Source organism: Natator depressus, chromosome 3 (assembly GCF_965152275.1).
Source record: "Natator depressus isolate rNatDep1 chromosome 3, rNatDep2.hap1, whole genome shotgun sequence".
Taxonomy (NCBI): Eukaryota; Metazoa; Chordata; order Testudines; family Cheloniidae; genus Natator; species Natator depressus.
In genome coordinates, this window is record NC_134236.1 from 58260691 (window position 1) to 58282562 (window position 21872).

Genomic DNA, 21872 nt, shown 5'->3' on the forward strand with positions numbered 1-21872 from the left:
ACTCTGTGGGGGATGCCATGTGGGGAAGTTGTTGCATGTATAGGGAACAGGAGTACTATATGCATCTGTCTGCCATCTCAACCCTCAAAACTAATAAGAGTTCATTCCAAAATAACAGAGAATCAGATGATGGCTTTTGTATATTATTATATTAATTTCAGAAGGTGTTGTTTCTGTGCATTACAGGAATTTAATGTATTGACAATAATCATTCTAACTACTGTATGTCTAATAATAGAATCTGGTCCACAATGAACTAAAGAATAAAAGTAATTTATCATATATTTGTTGAATATAATGTATTATTTTGCTGTTTGGTAACTCTTGATGGAGAGACAGACTAGTTCATTTCCCAAGCTACATAAATAAGGTCAGTCAGTGTTTAGGTTGGATAACTCCAGGAAAAAGTCAGAGTATATCAGGAAATGGGATTGATGAGTAAGTAGATGGCAGGTTTTAACTCTGTCAGTACTTATCTAATGTCAAAGTACAGTGTTAGCAGGCAACATACTGTTCAAAGTATCATAATTTCAGATGAGATGTAAAACCAAGTTCTTGACCATTTTCAAGAGTTGTGGGGGCGTGTTTGTTTTTGTGGGGCATGAAATGATTCCTGTATATATTCCATGGTAGTTAGTAGAGTGCTTTGGGATATGTTTTTCTCACATACTTTGTTGCAAATGGAGGTTGGTGCACTTTAATACCTCAGCGGCCACTGCTGAATAATGTGACATCTCAGTTAATAGTGTGGGGGAGGGGTGTAAGTGTGTGTGTGTGTGTGTGTGTGTGTGTGTGTGTGTGTGTGTAGGCAGGGAAAGAGGGGATATCCTACTATTGAATTAATTTCACTGGTTACATGTGTGGGCATGGATTTTGTTTGATTTTGGTTTTCAGTTTTACAGCCCATATAAGAATGGGTCACCAATTGTTTTACGTTTCTAGCTTCCTATGTACAGCACCATTCTGCTCTGTTATTTGTGATTTTTACACACAGGACAGGTAGTGTCCAAATCTCTGCCTCTGCAAGCCCTAGGCTGTCAAAGAAGGCCCATTGTATTGATTTTATTAATTATTTTAGACTCAATTTTAATTATTGTTTTAATTTTTTTATGTTTATATTAATGTTTTGTATTTAGAAAATGTTTTCTTGGCATGGCTCAAGTTACAAGTTTGCATATTTTAAGAGATGCATATACCAGGCAAAAATCATAAGCTAAGAAAAAGCTGCAGATTCAATACTGATTGTGGAAACTCAGTATGTATATTTTGGATTTGCCTGGTCATTGGGATATTTTAGAAAAATATTCTGGTGTATTAAATATAACATGCATGCTATACAGCATATTTGTATAACATGTTTATTCATTTTAGGGGACATCTTTGGGATACAAATAAATTTGATTTTAGAAAAAAATACTGTTAATAGCAGTGATGATGGCAAAAAAAAAAATCTTCCAAAGTGGAGGGACCCAACAAGTTCTTCTGCTGTAAAGAATTGGGAAAATGTTCCTTATTATTTGTTTTTTTCAACAAATTGTTCTATTTCCTGTAAAGAAGCTAGACGGAAAGGATCATAATCTAAAATGTTTGTGCACAAAAATTTTTGGACAGTTTGTATGTGCTCAGCTTGTGAATTGTGCAAAGTCCAATGTGCACACGCAAACCTTGATTTAATATGAATAACTTCACTGAACTTTGAACAATTATTAAAAAGACTAAATGGAAATATGAAAATATACACATAGATAACCTATATAAATACATATAGTTATTATTACTGGTATTCTCATCCTCCCTTCCCACCTATTGATTCTTATTCTAATTTGTTCCAAAATTTGACTGTAATATTTTTTGAGATAGGGGCCATGTTGTCCTTTATGATTGTGTAGCATGTCCCCCAATAAAGCATGGATTCTGGTTGGAGTCGTCGAGTGCTACAGAAATAGAAATAATTAATTATGATAAAAAAGAACATTTCTCATAAAGTGCAGTCCATCTGCCCATCCTACCTGGCTTCCAGAGAGGCAACTGAGGTATGAGATGGACCTTACACGCTTCCCCAAAGATCTGTTAAACAGCTGCAGAGCCATTTCTAGAGCTGAGAGCACTCAATAGAGAACACCCTGGCACCAGCCCCTTGAAGCAGCCATGCGGGAGACACTGAGAAAAAGGGGAGGAGGAGGCAGTAGTCCCATACTCACCCTTGTTGGTAGCTGCAGCATTGATGGCTCTCAGGGATTTTATAGCCCACCCAGGAATTTATGACATCCCGGCAGGCAGGTCCTCAGAGAAGGGAAAGCACAGGGGAGATCAAACACTTTGTAAGTGTGCATCAGGGAGCGCCTATGTATGGTACTGTACACTTCTGTGAATGATAATCTATGTATAAACACACACCTCTGCGATAACATTTCCTGTGCAGACTAAAGAATCATTATGCAACCCTGTGGTCTATTCCTTGGTAGGCTAACATAGAGGAATAAACCTTAGGAATATGACAGAAGGCATATGTTTTTTAACGAAAGAGCCATGTCCTCTTATTGCTGGAAGACAATATACAGGCAGTGCACCTGCACCTGCTGGTGTTGCTGATTCATTCAGTTTCTCTCTCAAAGTGGCAGCAAAATAGAAACAATTCTGAACCAGAGGTAGAGAAGGGAGATTGACGCAAAGGCTGGGAAGGGGGAAAGGAAACCCTGCTGCAGCCCACACCAGGCCTAGTGTGTGTGTGTGTGAAGAACTCCAGAAGATGCAGGGGTGAAGTTGGGCTGAACTGGACAAGTGGAGGCTGATAGGAGACTGAACTGAGTGGGCTAGGGGCTGATGGATGTGGGTTGGCTGAGCTGATGGGGGCTTGGGTGTGGACAGGGTTAATTGCTGGGCAGGGGACAGGCAGATATGGGGGTGAGATCCTCAGCAGGGGCCAAAATCACCTTATCCAAAACATTTAGGAGAATGGGCAATATTAAATGTCACACACACACTGGGATGGGCAGGGGGAGTTCCAAAATTTAAAAACAGACTAAAAAAACCATAATATAATCTTTAAAAAAAACCCTCATGATTTTTTGCACCTATTTCCTGATTTTTGGGCATCTGACTTATGATTTTTGGTCTATTGAGGGGGTTCAACTCATGATTTTTGATCTCTTGAGGTTGACAATACCATATTGCTACACATGGGATCGGAACATGATGTGCTGATTATGTCAGGAGACTGGGTGTCAGAATTCCTCTGTTCTATTCCTAGGTCTGGAAGGGCAGTACTGTCTAGTGGTCAGGGTGTGGTTACAAAAAATAGATTTAGCACATTCTTTTTGAGTGAATGAATTGGGTCTGTCATATCAGAGACTTGGGGTGAAATTCTGGCCCTGTTGAAGACAATGGGATGTTGCATAGCAGATGATCAGAGTACTCTGATCAGAATTTTTCCAGTGATAGAGAATAATGAGATACCGCAATAATTACCACAGTCGGACTTTTCAACTTTCCTCTTGTTTATAGTGACAATGGCAGTGTCTTTGAAGTCTTCTGGTATGTATTCAGTACTCCATATATTGAGAAACAGTTCCTGTAGTTGTCTCAGCATGCTCTCATCTCCATACTTGAATATTTCTGCAGAAATGCCATTCAATCTGGGAGCCCCGCAGTTCTTTCTGGCACTGATTGCAGTGCTGACTTCATCAAGGGACAAGCCTGTGTCCATGTTGTCATTACAAGTTGGCTGATCCACTACTCTTATTAGTGCCTTGTCTGTGATATTGGACGATGTGTTGTCACTGCTGAAGGATTTCTCCTTTGTCAGTGATCAGTGTTAGGCCTTCTGCATTTTTCAAGTGCACGTAGGACCATTGACATCTTTCAAAGTAGCAGAAGTTTTTGGTCTCAGACAGTTGGCATAGCCCTGGATTTCATCTTCCTGGGCGTTCCACCATTGATCCTGCATGTCTCTAAGCTTAGAGTGGATGCCCTGACACAGATTCATATATTTTTCAACTGTACTACAGAGATATGGGATACAAGAATTTGACGATTCATCTCATGTTTTTTAGTGAATGGCTGTTGAATTTCTGAATCAGTCTCATCAAACCAGTCTTGATGACATTGTTCTGCTGTAACATAGGCGGCAAGAGCAGTTTGATATACAGTGTTGCAACAAGTCACCCACTCGCTGTTTACAATAGCATTAGTAGTAACGCTCGCAAGGTCAGACAAAACTGTGCTTATGTAGCTTCATTTTGTAACTGCTTTACGTTGCGCTATCTGATTGATTTAGATGATAACTTACATTGCACCGGTCGAATTACTAATAACAGTTTGGAGCAGATCATGCAATGGCCTGTCCAGCAGTCTGCCCCACACAGTAATTTGTATGTCCTGTAAATTTTGCCACTGGATGATGATGTAGTTGTAATTGTTTGGATCTGGGGTTCATCCATGACATCATCTTTTTGTCTGGCAGGCAGAAGAAAGTATTTATGATTGCTAAGTGCTGCTTGATGCACTCATTAAGTAGCAGAGTTCCATTGCTAGTCTCTTTCCCAATCCCATTCTGTCCGGTTGCGTGCCACCAGCTTGCCCCATTACTTCCGGGCACTTACAAACTATAACAATTTCCAGATCCTGGATATTAAATATCTCATTGTCGTTTCTCTCCAGCTGTGCAGCATCTTCAAATGATAAGTTTTATTCAGAATATTTTCTTTTTACATTGCCTCACTCTATGTAAACATGACCTTTTATATGCTTATACACTTAAACACCAGTCCACTTTACTTTCATGCCTGTGGCTTGCTTCTCTGCCCCATATATGCAAATTATTTTCTGGGAGGATGATGTCAACCCTGAGAATTGTCTAATTTTGACTATTTTTTGAGTCCAAGAATGTACTTTCCAAATAAGAAGCTGGCCTTTCAAGGCAAAGCAGATTGCGTCCCTTGAAGTGTGGAACAGTAAGTTAAGTGTTGATCTCAGTATAATGTGTGCTGCATGCTTCACTTAGGAACAGTGCCAGGCTGGGAGTAAATTATTTAGAGGACCCAATTCAGCAAAGCACTTGAGTACATGCTTAAGTCTTACTACTGAATAGAGATGGTTTGCGAATTGTGATCCTAATTTAATGTTTTGAAGGTTTTAGTTCAGAGAGCTGTCTTCTTGGGGAGGAATAAATCCTGGGGTGGGGTGGGGTGGGGGAATAAGCATAAACTTAAACTTGACTACTTCTCCATTACAGCTTGCATGAGTAACTAAAAATTAATAACTTTCAGCTACGTAATGCGGGGGGAAAAACATGCAACATATACTTATCATACTGATTTTAACTAGTTTATATATTTAATCATTTTCGTTTTAGACTGATTTTCAGGGTTTAATCTGTAGAAATCTGGCACAAAATACCATAAAGTTTTCCCCCTCAATATCAGCAAAAGGAAACATAAATTAGTTAAAATTCGCGGGACTATTCTTGAAAAAATCTCAAGTAAAATGAGTTGGCGAAGGCATTATTCATAATACTTAAGTATCTGTTGTCTCAGTGTTGTTCACTGAGAAGATACAGAAATCCAAATCCTGCAAGCTACTCAGCATGGGGGGTTCCCTACATCTGCACAGGAGACCTCCCACATGGAGCAACTTGTAGGACCAAACCTGAGCTCTGAAAGATAGCTCTTAACCATATTTAACCAGATACAGTTATTTCAATAGCTAGCCTTTTGTTAACTTGGTTCTTTTATTGATAACACATCTATAAATTGAGGATCTTTCATCTCTCCAAATGTGCTGTTTTCATTAACATTAAGCATTTTTTTCCTTTTATTTTTAATTTTGTAGTAATTCTTTCAGCAGATGCCACTTCCCTTTGTGTTCTTTTTTTTTTTTTAAAGAACTAGGTGATGAGAATGTTTTTCTTCATATCACAATGAAAGAAAGAGAAAACTGTACCGAAATTTGCTTCTTAATCCATCAGTCTATATATTCTTGACCATAAAAAAGCTAAATTAGCCACTAGATGGAGCCTATGGAATGTAATTTTCAACTAGCACATTAAATAATCATACAATAAAATTCAAGTAGGTATCTCTTTCTGTTACAAAGATAGTATCTCTGCAAACGTAGACACGTCTTCCTACTTCAGTTGTTAAACATAAGGCCTATCTTGGAACATACCTCCATGTGCACTCTACCACAGTGTTACATTCCTCCTATTGGCTCACTTCCATATATGGAAATTACATTCACAGGCCTGGGTTTGTTTAATTGTACAATAGTACTTGTTTGTTCCATGGGAGTCCAGCTAAAGAGAAAATCATTAAACCGTCAGTATAACAGAAACATATAGTCAGTGGCAAGAAAAAGTTAGTTTTGTTTAAGGACTATGGACCAGATTTTCAAAGGTATTTAGATGCTTAAAGATGCAGGTAAGTGCCTAATGGGATTTTTAAAAGTGCCTAGGTACCTAACTTCCTATTGATTTCAAAAGGAGTTAGTTACCTAGGCACTTTTGAAAAGCCCACTAGGCACCTATCTGCATCTTTAGTGCCTAAACACCTTTGAAAATCTAGCCCGATTTACTTAAAATATTTATTTCAATCCAATTTTTGAGTTTATGGTGTGTTACTTAATTCATAATATACAAACATTTAATGAAAAACATACTTAATTTACTATCTTCTGCTTCTACAACTAGAATACAATAAAGAAAATGAATGTTTTGTGTTATCATTAGGGCTGTCAAGTGATTAAAAGAATTAATCACGATTAATCGTGTGATTAAAAAAATTAATCGCAATTAATCACTCTGTTAAAGAATAGAATAACATTTATTTTAAATAGTTTTGGATGTTTACTACATTTTCAGATATATTAATTTCAATTACAACACAGAATACAAAGTGTACAGTGCTCACTTGATATTTATTTTTGATTACAAATATTTGCACTGTAAAAAACCAAAAAATTATATTTTTCAGTTCAACTTATAGAAGGACTGTAGTGCAATCTCTTTATCATGAAAATTGAACTTATGAATGTAGACTTATGTACAAAAAAACCTGCATTCAAAAATAAAACAATGTAAAACTTTAGAGCCTACAAGTCCACTCAGTCCTACTTCTTGGTCAGCCAATCACTGAGACAAACAAGGTGGGTTACAATTTGCCGGAGATAATGCTGCCTGCTTCTTTTTTACAGTGTCTCCTGAAAGTGAGAAGAGGTGTTCGCATGGCACTGTTGTGCTGGCGTTGCAAGATATTTACATGCCAGATGCGCTAAAGATTCATATGTCCCTTCATGTTTCAACCACCATTCCAGAGGACATGCTTCCATGCTGATGATAGGTTCTGCTTGATAAAGATCCAAAGCAATGCAGACTGATGCATGTTCATTTTCATCATCTGAGTCAGATGCCACCAGCAGAAGGTTGATTTTCTTTTTTGGTGGTTTGGGTTCTGTAGTTTCCACATCAGGGTGTTGCTCTTTTTAGACCTCTAAAAGCATGCTCCACACCTCGTCGCTCCCAGATTTTGGATGGCCCTTCAGATTCTTAAACCTTGGCTTGAGTGCTGTAGCTATTTTTAGAAATCTCACATCAGTACCTTCTTTGTGTTTTGTCAAATCTGCTGTGAAAGTGTTCTTAAAATGAACATGTGCTGGGTCATCATCCAAGACTGCTATAACATGAAATATATGGCAGAATGTGAGTAAAACAGAACCAGAGACATACAATTCTTCCCCCAAGGAGTACAGTCACAAATTTAATAGACACATTATTTTTTTAACAAGCATCAACAGCATGGAAGCATGTCCTCTGGAATGGTGGCCAAAGCATGAAGGGCCATACGAATGTTTATCATATCTGGCATGTAAATACCTTGCAATGCTGGCTACAAAAGTGCCATGCAAACGCCTGTTCTCACTTCCAGGTGACACTGTAAATAAGAAGCAGGCAGCAGTATCTCCCGTCAATGTAAACAACCTTGTTTGTCTTAGCGATTGACAGAATAAGAAGTGCAACTGAGTGGACTTGTAAGCTCTACAGTTTTACACTGTTTTGTTTTTGAGTGCAGTTATGTAACCAAAAAAAATCTACATTTGTAAGTTACACTTTCATGATGAAGAGATTGCACTTCAGTACTTACATGAAGTGAATTGAAAAATACTATTTATTTTGTTTATCATTTTTACAGTGTATATATTTGTAATAAAAAGTAATAATAGAAAGTGAGCACTGTGCACTTTGTATTCTGTGTTGTAATTAAAATCAATATTGAAAATGTAGAAAAACATCCAAAAATATTTAATAAATTTCAATTGGTATGCTGTTGTTAAAAGTGTGACTAATCACAATTAATTTTTTTAATTGTGATTAATTTTTTTGAGTTAATCATGAGAGTTAACTGCGATTAATTGACAGGCCTAGTTATCATGCCTTTTTACCTGAAAAAAAAATGCTAAAGTTTTAACGTGTGCAGTTTTTATGACATTCATAAAATTGGATTTTGGTAAATGTGTGTGCATACATGAACACTTTACATTGTACCTAGGTATTTCAAATTTCATGATTTGTAGGACTGAGGCTTCCTCCCAGAGTATACTGTGATCTATAATTAACAGATCAAGTCAAGTGAATATAAAATTCTGCAAATTTTGACTTTTGGTTTTGGCTTTGTGAAATATTTGGAAGTCAGTCAAATGTTGAGCATTCAAAAATATTCAATAGATATCAGAGCCATACCCCCATCCCCAGCATGAGGGGAAAAGATGTCAGAGGCATGCCATGTGTGAGGTTGGATAAGTCAGGGGAAGGTAAAAGGCATGTGAGAGTGGAGCTTTGTTAAGCCAAATCTCCACTGGAGGGACCTTTTGCTAGTGGGGAAAGTTAGAGCCGATCTTGTGTAGCTCTGAACTTGCATGGAGCTCAGTGGATGAGGATCAGAGAGCCACATCTCAGTTTGCAACGCCTCTTCTAGACATGTGAACCTCTGGGCAGCATGGAGAATCTGCTACAAAGTATCCAGTATTGGTATCCAAGCTTTGAAGGAGATCACTCAAGTCATTAGTAAGCTCATCAAATCTTGAAGACCAGTAGTGAATTTTTACAAACACTAAAGGACTCAGATATGGTAAAATCAAACTGAAGACCTATTATTTATGAAATATTCACATCCTTTGTGTGGCTGACCAGCTCTTGCCGTAAATGGACTTGACAGAGTAAGCTAAGAATGGAAATGCAATCATAGTTTTGAATTTCATTGCTGTTGCGGGTTTAGTCAAACGCTTAGTATTATATTGTGTATGTTTATATTTAGTTGAATTATTATCAGGTCATGACAGCTATTCTTCAAAATCTATTCTTCAAAATCCAAGAAGTATAATTGATCATACATCCTGATCTGTGAAAATCTGCACTTTTAGTGTGATTTCTTGGTGCAAAAGTTTAAACAACACATATTGGCAACAGTCAAAATCTCACAAAAGGCTGTATACGCCTCGTCTGGGAAGCAGACATTGATGGAGGCATTCATTTCTGCCACTAAAGGTAATGGACAGTTACAGAGAGGAAAATGCCTTTTTTATTTTTGGAAGGCTTGCCTTAGTGTGGTGTTTTTCTTAATGAGGTAAGGCAGAGTTTATAGTTTGATTTGCTCTTCAATTTTTTCTTGATAAACTCTAATCTTTCTATAGCTTTCTTTCCTAAAATCTTCTTTAGAAGGATAAATAAAAATATTAACCTGTGGCACATTGTTAGAATTTTAGTTGTCTGCGTGTGTGCATAATCGTAGTTTGACCTAGAAAATTATCATAAGGATTAGGACATGTATTTTGTGAAAACATTTACTAACAAACAAGCAAAAAACTAGTATTAAACCCTACATAAAAATGCATCATTCATTGACACCGAGGTAAATGAAGTTTAAAAAAATTAAGAAATGCTATTTAATAGAAGTTAGCCTGTTGAAACCAGGTCAACACATTTTGCTACTGGGATCTCTAAATTGAATCTGAAATGTTTAGGGTTGAGGAATGGCAACAAAATATATTAATGAACAATAATGTAATAATGTAACCCAGATTATGTTGTCAGTATTATCAGCTCTTAAAAATGAGCATGCATGATCCTTTTAGTATCTAAAAATCCCTCTTTAAAAATTTCTTCAGAGCCACATCAAATTTAAATGTTCAAATAATTTTCTGCCTGATCAAAATGTTTGCAATCTATTTTTATATTTATTTTTACAATCCCATTGAATTCAGTGGGATTACATGGATTTCAAATCAAATCAGAATTTAGTCCAATGCAGTTTATAAGAACATAAGAATGGCCATAATGGGTCAGACCAAAGGTCCATCTAGCCCAGTATCTTGTCTTCCTACAGTGACCAATGCCAGGCGCCCCAGAGGGAATGAACAGAATAGGTAATGATCAAATGATTCATCCCCTGTCACCCATTCCCAGCTTCTGGCAAACAGAGGCTAGGGACACCATACCTGCCCATCCTGGCTAATAGCATTGATGGACCTATCGTCCATGAAGATCAATTAAAAGAACCCCATATGTATTATTTAAAAAACACCTGAGGGCTTTTAAAACTAATCTCATGAGTTTTTGAGACTTTATTCTTGATTTTTTTCCCGAATGCTTGGAGTCTGCAATACTGCAAAGAAATGATATGGCAATATGCCAAAGAGGCACACTGATAAACAGGAAGGGCATTCTTTTCTTCCTTTAAACCTTTAGCAATAGCATACACATTTTATAATCTCCGGTAGGTATTTGAAAAATGCTACAATATAGCACTAAATCACAGCACTAAAACAATATTTAGAGCACATTAACCAACAGTCCAAATTGTATATGTTTAACTAGGAATAGTGTTTTCAGTATCTATAGGGAATAAAAGATGCTGTTCAGAAGCATCTCTGAAAGCTCATGAGCATTCACAAAAAGACAACCAATGTAAAAAATACATTGTACATCATGTTAGCCAGGACTCCCTGTTTATATAAATAAATGTTTAGAAAAATGCTGTAAAGTTTCTTATTTTTTAATATATGGTATATACAAACCATTCTGAATCCTCAAGTAGTAAATATATGTATCAGAAGTTGGTATTCAACCTAATCTTGAAAATGTGTTCCCCTTGTTCTGAATAAATATTAAAAATGTACACAATGATTTGGGGTTTAAATAAAAGTAAAAAAATTGCAAGTCTTGATATAGTTTGTCTAAATGATGTTCTGGTGATCATGGCTGTCTTTCGAAAAAATAACAACATGCACAGATTTTATAAATTTTAACAGAAGAAAGATATAATTTTGGTAATTTCAAACTTGTGGACTGATTGAAAGGCATTTTTGGAATTTTTTAAACTGATGCTTGCATACAAAAAGGGCAGAAAAAGGACAGTTCCTGCCCCACAGAGCTTATGATCTATGTAGAGACATGACAAGATAATGGAAGGTTATGTAGGAAGAAGATGTAAGTGTCACGCTGCCTGGTACGGGACACAGCTAAGAGCACCAATCTCAGGTCAGACTGCCAGAATAGAGGACATATACCCAGACTGGTGGTATACTCTATCAAAAGTTCACCAGACCGGTAACAGCTGTGTGCTTCCAGAATACTATACTAGTTATTATGAAGCCACAGACAGCCCCCTTCAGGCCATCTAGCCTCATACACCACTGAAACAAACCAGACTTCTGTGATAAATGATTATTAAAACCAGAAATCACATATATTAGGTTCATTCAGTTCCAAAAAACCAGACACTCACCCCAGGTCAATATGTACTTCAGGATCTCACCAAATACCATACTGCAGCCAAACTAACTAAAAATTAGTTGATAAAAGAAAAGAAGAGAGGTTTTGAATGTTATAATTCTTGACGTCTGATTTGTGTCCATTTATCCTTTTACGGAGAGACTGTCCAGTTTGACCAATGTACATGGCAGAGGGGCATTGCTGGCCCATGATGGCATATATCACATTGGTAGATGTGCAGGTGAACGAACCTCTGATAGTGTGGCTGTGATTAGGCCCTGTGATGGTTGTCCCCTGAATAGATATGTGGACACAGTTGGCAATGGGCGTTGTTGCAAGGATAGGTTCCTGGGTTAGTGGTTCTGTTGTGTGGTGTGTGGTTGCTGGTGAGTATTTGCTTCAGGTTGTGGGGTTGTCTGTAAACCAGGGCTGGCCTATCTCCCAAGATCTGTGAGAGTGCTGGGTCGTCCTTCAGGATAGGTTGTAGATCCTTGATGATGCGTTGGACAGGTTTTAGTTGGGGTCTGAAGGTGATGGTTAGTGGCGTTCTGTTATTTTCTTTGTTGGGCCTATCCTGTAGTAGGTGACTTCTGGGTACTCTTCTGGCTCTGTCAATCTGTTTCTTCACTTCAGCAGGTGGGTATTGTAGTTGTAAGAATGCTTGATAGAGATCTTGTAGGTGTCTGTCTCTGTCTGAGGGGTTGGAGCAAATGCGGTTGTATCGTAGAGCTTGGCTGTAGACAATGGATCATGTGGTGTGGTCTGGATGAAAGCTGGAGGCATGTAGGTAGGAATAGCAATCAGTAGGTTTCCAGTATAGGATGGTGTTTATGTGACCATCGCTTATTAGCACCATAGTGTCCAGGAAGTGGATCTCTTGTGTGGACTGGTCTAGGCTGAGGTTGATGGTGGGATGGAAATTGTTGAAATCATGGTGGAATTCCCCAAGGGCTTCTTTTCCATGTGTCCAGATAATGAAGATGTCATCAATGTAGCGCAAGTAGAGTAGCGGCATTGGGGACGAGAGCTGAGGAAGCGTTGTTCCAAGTCAGCCATAAAAATGTTGACATACTATGGGGCCATGCAGGTACCCATAGCAGTTTCGCTGATTTGAAGGTATACATTGTCCCCAAATGTGAAATAGTTATGGGTGAGGAGTTATTAAATGGTTAACATGAATCATATACATTACAGTTGATTTCAGAATCTATAGATCAGGATAATAACAGTGATATTAAATCTTCCAGTTTGTAATAAGTCCAAACAATTGGTACATCCAAACAATTGGAGTTTCAAGCTCCCTTTGTTAGAAATTACAGTCCAGAGGTGTGGAGCAGGAAAGTGGCAAGGAGATGATGTCACAGTCTCCAATTTATGCCCCTAGTCCATATGCGTGGAAAGTTATTTTCTCAATCACATGTCTATTGCCCTGCTGAGTCACTGGGCCTCCATTGTCCACATGCTCTCTGAGGAATCCGTGGGAGGGGCCCACTGGAAGAATTGATTCTTTTTAATGGCCCATCAATACATGGCTGGCTAGTCTTGATGTAAATCTGTCTTGAGGGTGTTACCCAGAAACACAACATGTTTAGTAACTAGCATACAGCAAAATTTCAATACTTCATACACAATGGTGATACACATTTAAACAGGATAATAATACTTTGCAGATTATAACTTTTTCACTGATACCTTACAAGACATACTTTGTATAAGATTTATCTCAATTGTGCATTGGTGGTGATAACATTAGTGTAAACATGGTCATCTTTCTTTTTCTACAGTGTCACAGTAAGGATAAAGGAAATAAGGATATTCTTATCCTAGTGCAATGGTCCCCAAACTTTTCAGGGTCATGCCCCCCTTATCCCTGTCCACACACCCCTGCCGAACCAGGGCCAGGAATGGGGTTGCAACTTTGGGGAGGGGTACGGACAGGGGTAAGGGGGCTGAGGCTAGGGCCACAGCTGGGAATGGGGGCAGGGCTGAGGCCAGCAGCTGAGGCCCTGGGCTCAGGGCCAGAAGCACAGCCCCGGGCATGGGACCAGCAACTGGGGCCAGCAACCAGGAGTGGAGCTGGGGGGTGTACCCTCCCCACCCCCTGTGGGGTTTGGCACGGCCCCAGCTGTGCTCCCCTGAATGGTTCTCTGCATCCCCCTGCGGGGGCATGCCCCAGTTTGGGGAACTCTGTCCTAGTGGTACTCCAGCTGTGACTTTTTTTAGCGAGTGGCATGGAAGATAGAGGATATAGGGGGGTGGTGGGGTTTTTTGCGGGGGAGGGAGTGGAAGGGAGGAGACGAGAGGAAGAGAAAGGATGGTGGTAAGAGAAGTACATATAGGATAGTAAAGGAGGAAACTGTTAAACAATTAAATGGGAGACAGAATCCTAAAACTATAGGGCTGGAAAGGATCTTAAGAGGTCATTTAGTCCATGCCCCCAGGCATTGAGTCAGGACCATCCTTGACAAGTGTTTGTCTAACATGTTCTTAAAAACTTCCAAAGACGGTAATTCTACAATCTTCTTTGGTAACCTATTCCAGAACTTAATTATCCTGATAGCTGGGGGAGCAGGGGATAGGATGGGGAGTGACGGATAGCTGCTGAGATTTGAAGGAGGGGAAAAGCAGGCTCCAGGCTGGGAAGGGAGGTCCTGGTAGTTACTACTGCTGTTTCTATGGCATTTCCTTGGTGGCTTGTACTCAGTTCCCTGTGGTTCTCACCATACCCCATTCCTTGGGGGTGGGTGCCCCCCCCTCATTCCCACCCATTACCAGGTGTTGATGACCTGTCCCGTCCCCCACCCTGGTGGCTGGTGCATGAGCTCCTGTCTCTCCTGCAGGCTGGGTGTCTCTGCCGGGACCTGCAGTGGCTTAAAGGTGGCACTGAGCTGGGCCAGTCCTATCTGTTCCCTGGTGACGAGACCAATATCACGGTGGCTTCTCCAGCCCCTTCTCCAGATCCCACTCATTTCCAGCTTCACCTGTGTGTAAAACATGGCTGAGTCTCACTCTCGCCTATGTAAGATATTGGGGGACTAAACACGGATTCCCCCCTGCAGTGTTTCCATTGCAGAAGTGTTAGCCTCCCTGGTTCTGCTGCCAGTGCTTATAGTTAAGTGTTTGTTCTAATAGCCAACCTAAATCTTTCTTGCTGCAAATTAAGCCTATTACTTCTTGTCCTACCTTCCGTGGACGTGGAAAACACAATCCTCTTTAGAACAACCCTTAACACTCATGAAGTCTGTTATCAGGTCCCCCCTCGGTCTTCTTTTCTCAAGACTAAACATGCTCTATTTTTCCTTTCCCCATTGGTCAGGTTTTCTTAATCTGTTATCATTTTTGTAGCTCTCCTCTGGACTCTCTCTAGTTTGTCTGCATCTTCCTTAAAGTGTGGTGCCTAGAACTGGACACAGTATTCCAGTTGAGGCCTCACCAGTACTGAGTAGAGTGGGACAATCGCATCCTATGTCTTGCAGACAACATTTCTTTATACACTCTAGAATATTTGTCTTTTTCACGATTGTGTTACACTGTTAACTCATGTTAACTCATACTCAGTTTGTGATGCACTGTAGCCTCCAGCAGTATTCAGCCGTATTACTGCCTAGCCAGTTATTTCCCATTTGTGCATTTGAGTTTTCCTTTCCAAATGTGGTTCTTTGCTCTAGTCTTTATTGACAAGTTATCTTATGTTGTTTGAGAAGTATTTCTGACATCAGGAATGGAGAGCTGTGAAAGTGATTCACAGTGATAACACAAGGAATACCTGTTCTTCCTCAACTGCATTGACAGTTCTGTAGCTTGGGCTTCTGTAGCCCATCCATTCTTCACATGGTTTGGTGCAGTGTTCGTAGCTGGGAGCAGGGGGAGACGAGACCATCAGTGCTCACCTTGAAGGAAGTGAAATAACCCCATCTCCCTAATTCCCTCTTTATTTCTCTCCATATAACTCACCTCATCCACAGTTACTCCCCATTTCCTCCTGCCAGGTAAAGTTCTCTCATCAATCGGATACAATGAAAAGTTGAGGAAAATTGCAATGCTGAGGTCAAAGAGCTTTTGAGCTCCTGAAAGCCTGCTGCTGCTCCATAGCTGCTGTTCCCATCTCTGTCTGCACCTTGCTGTCAAGAGCAGGGCCTATCCCAAGAGAAAGTTCTAGTGCTGCATTGCTCCACACAGATGAGGAGGGGGACAGCCCTTGGGGCTATATATCTCAGAACAGCTTAATCCTCTGCCTCCAGGGGACCTTGCAGGCCCATATTCACTACTACTTCTCTCTTCCTTCTAGGTGTAGAATCTGCCACTGGGAGTAGATGCTGGTACTACTATGCCCTGTGCAAAAACTAATATAGAAGCTTTGAGCAAATAAGTAGAGCTCTGATAAAAACTTTATTTACAGCAAGCTGAATAATATTTTGCAATTCTTTTGTTTTAATGAACAAAAGAAATCAATAAAAATGCATGCAAAATAACCAGCTTGTGGGCTGATGAACATTTTACCAAGAGGAGATTCTCCCTTTTGAGTTCTCTTTGTCAGTGTAGTTGAGAGAACAGGTGATCCAGAGTTGCTTGAGGTGGAGAAAGAGAAGCAGGGAAACTTAATGTAGCAAGTGGTCTGTTCTCAGCTCCTTTCTTACTGACTGGGATGGAGTGCAGCAGCTGTCCTGTATCGGCTAAGTGATTATGTACTGGCACTTGATCCAAGTCTTCCTTTATATGGCTATGCTTTTTCAGTAATGCTCTGAGTACTCATCCAAATGAGACTTCCCTTTTTACATTACTATTGCCCTCTTTGAGAATTTGTTCCCTCCTGCTCCCGATTTATCAGATCTGCAAACTTTTGAATTCCGAAACGAGCAAGAGTGATGGGAAACTAGTATTTTATATATATTTTCATAAGTTTACGTTGATTTGGAGTGGCAGGACACCGGGAAGAAAGACGTAAACTTTATTTAAAAACTGGAGCTTTTTATTCACCAGAATAGCAATACCTTCCTTTTGATCTGCAGTTTGTGTATTGCATATGCCTTTCCATGCCAAAAGGTTGGAAGAAGTGTCAGCTGCTGATTCAAAAGAACAAACAGCCGAGGGCTGGAATAATACATCTGTTTTATTTCCTCCTTCTCACTTTATCTACCATATAGACAGACATCTGCTATTAGCTCTATTCTGAATCTGATTCTCTAAATTAGTTAGTGCTAAGTGTCCAGAGGATGCAATGTTTCAGGTTTTGAAATCTGTTTCTGTTCCACAAAAGCTTCCAGCTGTTTTTGTGAGAACAGAATTGTGTAGAGGGTTCTGCCGAGAGAGAGAGAAAGACAGGGATTAGGGCAGTGGGCTGGAATGCAGAAGACCCATGGTTCAAGTCGCTGCTGTGACTGATTCAGAGTGAGCTGGGATGAAGAACTCTCAATCAGACCACATATGAACTTGAGCATAGGTCTCCCTCATCCCAGGTAAGTACCTTAACTACCTGGCTATAGAGCATCAGAGCAAGTCTTTTTTTTTTTTTCTGTATCATGGACCCCAAAACCTGCCTGACCAAATCTTTGTCAAAACTGATAATCTCCATGAAACAGCCCATTTTGTTGAGCATCCGATGTAGTGAGCTGTAGCTCATGAAAGCTTATGCTCAAATAAATTTGTTAGTCTCTAAGTTTCCACAAGTCCTCCTCTTCTTTTTGCAGCTCTACTCAGCTTGACTTTGTAAAATGTCTGCTCCTGGTTCTTCCATAGCTGGAATTCATATGAGGTCCTGAACGAGATCTGTTGGATCCAGCAAATGTTCAAAAACATTCAATATTAGCTGCATTAATGAATGAATTTTACAGACTGTAGGTTTGATAACATGAGGAATGAGGTAGCAACTGTATCCTGGGTTAATAAACTCCAGGACTGCTGGGTTCATTCCCCACAATATAGTTATTGCCATTTTAGCAGCAAACACTCTCAATGGCTCTTAGTAATATTGACATATCTAATAATTATTTGAGATGTAAGTGGAGTGAAAATATTTCTTATTTAATTGAAAGAGAAGTTGATCAGTTTGGAAAAGCATGAGTGAAAAGTGAGGTGAAATCAAAAACTTAACTTTTGTGTGTGTGGATCAGTGGTGAATTGAGTGGGTTCAGAGCACAGGGATTTGGATATTGTTCATGTACTGAAAACTGTTATGTAGTTTAGGTAGGTTACCATATGGCATTCCTTTGTGCTGATTGGCTGAAACTGATAAATGATAGTACTTGTAGCATAACGTAATGCTTCTCAACACGTGTGTAGAACAGGGTCTAACACTTGCTTCTTGACAGGAGAGAATGTGGAGGAGATAGGTTCATTACAATTGATGCAGAATGTGAGGGAAAGAATGTCTGACTACCATGTGTGTTCCCATAGGTCTAAGGAATCTTTCTGGAGATTAATATTAGATGAAAGAGTTTGGTTCTGTCCTAACAATCATTATCATGTTGTTGCTGCACTGTAAGTGTAAGTAATAACTTGTTTCAGAGAAGTACTGCATTTTCACCCCACCCCACAATTTAAACTGAATCCAGGAATTTGACTTCTTAAAAATCAACAACGTTAATGTAACAGCAGACTAGGAGATCTCTGTGACTTTATCCAGGCATTTTTTCTTTTGCAGAAACCTGTCAGAAAGTTTATAAATACAGATGAAGTACTATTCATAAATGAAGTTTTAGAATAATATATTACCAGGAAGGATTATAGTAAAACTAATATATGATGGTACGAATGTGAGCCACAGCTACAGCCTGTGTATATTGTACAATAGGTAGCTGTATAATACTCCTGGGGGGATTCTGCGCCACAGCACATGCAGAGAATTTATGTCCCTCACAGATTTCTTTGATTCCCCACAGAAAAATGACTTTCTGACGGGAAAGCAAAGGGAAGCTACTAGAGCAGTCATGCAACCCCCCCCCCCAGCAGTATGTTTCAGGGGCATAGGGCAGCCAGCAGAGAGGTAAATCATTGTGGGGCAGGAGGTGGGACTGGGGAAGACCCGGCTGGTGGCTACTAGCCTGTGCCGGGCTCAGCTGCTAGTCCCGGCTGGGCTGGGGAGGACAGGACTTCCTCTTCCCTTGCACAGCATCCATGGCCCAGTCAGACACACCCTCAGATTTCTCCCCTGGCTGAAGGAACCTCTGCAAACTTCCCCCACCTCCCCCTGCTTCCTGTACCCATTGCTCCTCAGCTGCAGGGGGAGGGATCCCTGTACAGGGAGCTGCTCCCCATCCACCCAACCCCTGTGCATCCAGACCCTCATACACAGACCCTCCTGCCGAGCCTCACTCCCCATGCTCAGAACCCCCTCTGATGAACCCCACTCCCCCTGCACCTGGACCACCCCAAAAGCCACCCACACCTAGATCCCCACCCCACCAAACACCAACCAGCTGCATCTGGACCCCCACTGTGCCCCCCACACCCATGCTCCCCTGCCAAGCTCTATCTCTCCCACACCCAGCACCCCCTGCTGAGCCCCAACCACTTTCACCTGGACCCCCTGAAGAGTCCCATTACTGTTGTACCCAGAACCTCCCAAGAAGCCTCTGTGCATCCAGATCCCCCCGCATTCGGATCCTCCACTGAGCCACCTGCACCCAGATTGCCCCACACAGAACCCTCTCAACCCTCACCTGGCTCCCCCGACACTAAACCCCTCCACACTTGGATACTGCCTTGCTGAATCTGCCTGCCCACACCTGGTGCACCTGGCACAGAGGGGCAGGCCCCGGGGTGTTTCTGGGCAGGCCCAGTCCTTGTGCTGTGTCAGGGTTGGGTACAGCCTCACTGCTGAGTCCATGTCCCAGGGGGAGCTGTACAGTGATCTACCACCACTGTGCAGCCAATGGCCTGTGCTCCCCAATGCCATTCTGGAGCCTCCACATTTATTTGACAAATAAAATTTGCAGAATTTTGCAGAATTTTAAAATATTGTGCATAGAATTTTTATTTTTTTGGTGCAGAATTTATAATTTTTTGGTGAGAATGCCCTTGGGAGTAATAAGAGCACATGCACATACCTGCAACTATCGCCCATCTCAGAGGAAAATAACTAAAATACTTGGCAAGGCTAAAATACATAATTTATGTATGCCATGCTGTTCAAAGCCAAAGGTTGAGGGCAGAATATATATTATAACCTTCAGAATACTGAAGGTTATAATTTTACCCCATTTTTTGCAGTTACCTCTTAGACCAAGTTTTTGTATTAATGTCATTAACTTTGTGAGGATTCCCTCCCCCCATTTGGTTTCCCACATTTATTGATCTGGGGAAAGACTCTGAGACTCTCTGAATTCTGAGCATAATCTCTTATTTTGAAAACAAGGGCAGGCTCTTTGCATCTCTTTCTCTTCCCATCCCCCAGCGCCAGCAGTAGCATCTTTTTGGACTAGGGAAAGTCTTCAGGGGAATGTTCAGACTTCAGGAAAGAGGATCAGGTAGTATCTTTGGGGGAGAGATGGACTCTGTGAACTATCATATCCTCTGGAGGAGGTCTTTCTTTTGATCCTTCTGCAAGAAATGTCTTCAGATGAAAAGCTGGACTCTGCTCCCTGGTCAGTGGATGTCTGGTTTATTTCCTGTCTCCGCCAGGATACTTCAAAGCTGGTATCTCTCTCTTCCAGGGGCCATCTGGACCAGCTCATCTCCCTATCAGTGGCCTGTCAGGGAGAAGTACAGGGTCAGAATATCCGAATCTTCTTGCTGCTAATATTATCCCATTGGCCACACTTTATGTCAGTAATGACATGAGGTGTCAACTATTGCTTCTGGAGTATTTACGAGATGAGAAAGCATGTTTAAGGCAATATTCCATGTGTATTTTTGGTCATATGACCAAGAATTATAGGGGTTTTACAGTAATTTAATTACTAAATTAAATATATATGTACTCTGTGTTACCAATAACTTTGTATTATTAAAGATGAAAGAATTGTAACAATCTAATTCACTTAATTTTTTTATACTTACTGTGTTTCTCTAACTTTGGAGATGAAAATAAGTAGTTAATTCCACTCTAGTTTCTAGACAGTTTCACGCTATTATAGTTCTGCAACATCTAATTTACTGCAGACACATGTTTATTGTTATACTAAAGAACAAAACTGTTTCTATGAAGGAAACATTTTTGTTGGTTTCAGGTTTGGGAAAAGCTTAAATTACATTTTTGGCCAAAATTGACCAGAAATTGTTCCTTTAATCAATAAACGTGCTTTTAAAAAATCCCAGAGATATACATATTCCCATTTCTCTTACTTATGTTAAAAATCATGAAATATACCCATATTTTGTAATGCTGATACATGACTATATGTAGTATTATATATTTATTTTAGTAGAAATAACTCTAAGGTTTATTAGAACGGGTTGAGAAGTTTTGCAAAATTTCTGATAGGTTTATTTTACATCCCACTGTACTTAAATAGTCCATTAAAACTCAGTCAGTGTAATAGTGCTAAACAGAAATAATAGCTGCAGCAATGTAATAGATTATTTTGATGCCTGAGTTTGACCCTGTTTCTCTGTGTCAGCTTTAAGGGGACACAACATTTATTTCAAACTGTCTGCAGAGAGGAAGCAGCATTTTTGCATCTTGTTTCATGAGACAGTTAACTGTGGATTCTTAAAATCATTAATGGCTCCTATAAGTCTCTTTAAGATTGTACTGAGCATGTATAGACTAATGCAGTAATCGATGCTAGCACTACACTGCAGAGATTTGTTTTGATGACAACAGCTCTTATGGGTTTGCTTGGTATCACTATTGTAGAATATTTGACATGCAGAATAATCTGGTTTACAATCAGAATACAAGGTCCATAGGGACTTTCCTTTGCACTAAAGTGGATTTTTGATTGCATTACGAGTTTGCTACCCTTGCAAGCTGGACTTCGGCAACCTACTAGATGCCAGTTGTGCTTATTTAACCACTCTGTTGCTGATGCTGCTATGTTTGCTGTTTTTCTCCAGTTTCTACTCCACACGTTGCAGTCAGGGACAGGTAAACAATTGGTACTGTAGCACTGATATTATAGATGTATGTAAAATATTTCATATATGCAGTTTGAGTGGGGAAAGGTCATGT

General features: G+C 40.1%; 1 protein-coding gene across 41 annotated transcripts in view; it reads left to right on the plus strand.

Annotated features, from left to right (window-relative positions):
- Positions 1–21872, plus strand: part of RIMS1 (regulating synaptic membrane exocytosis 1) — a 490703-nt gene that overhangs the window by 233591 nt on the left and 235240 nt on the right. The window contains exon 1 of one of the 41 annotated variants that reach the window (XM_074947979.1): positions 21566–21788. The exons of the other annotated variants lie outside the window; for them this stretch is intronic. Within the exon in view, the coding sequence (XP_074804080.1) occupies positions 21737–21788 (52 nt within the window). The 5' untranslated portion in view covers positions 21566–21736. Of the gene's footprint in view, positions 1–21565; positions 21789–21872 lie in introns of those variants that run through there. 41 annotated transcript variants of the gene reach the window in all.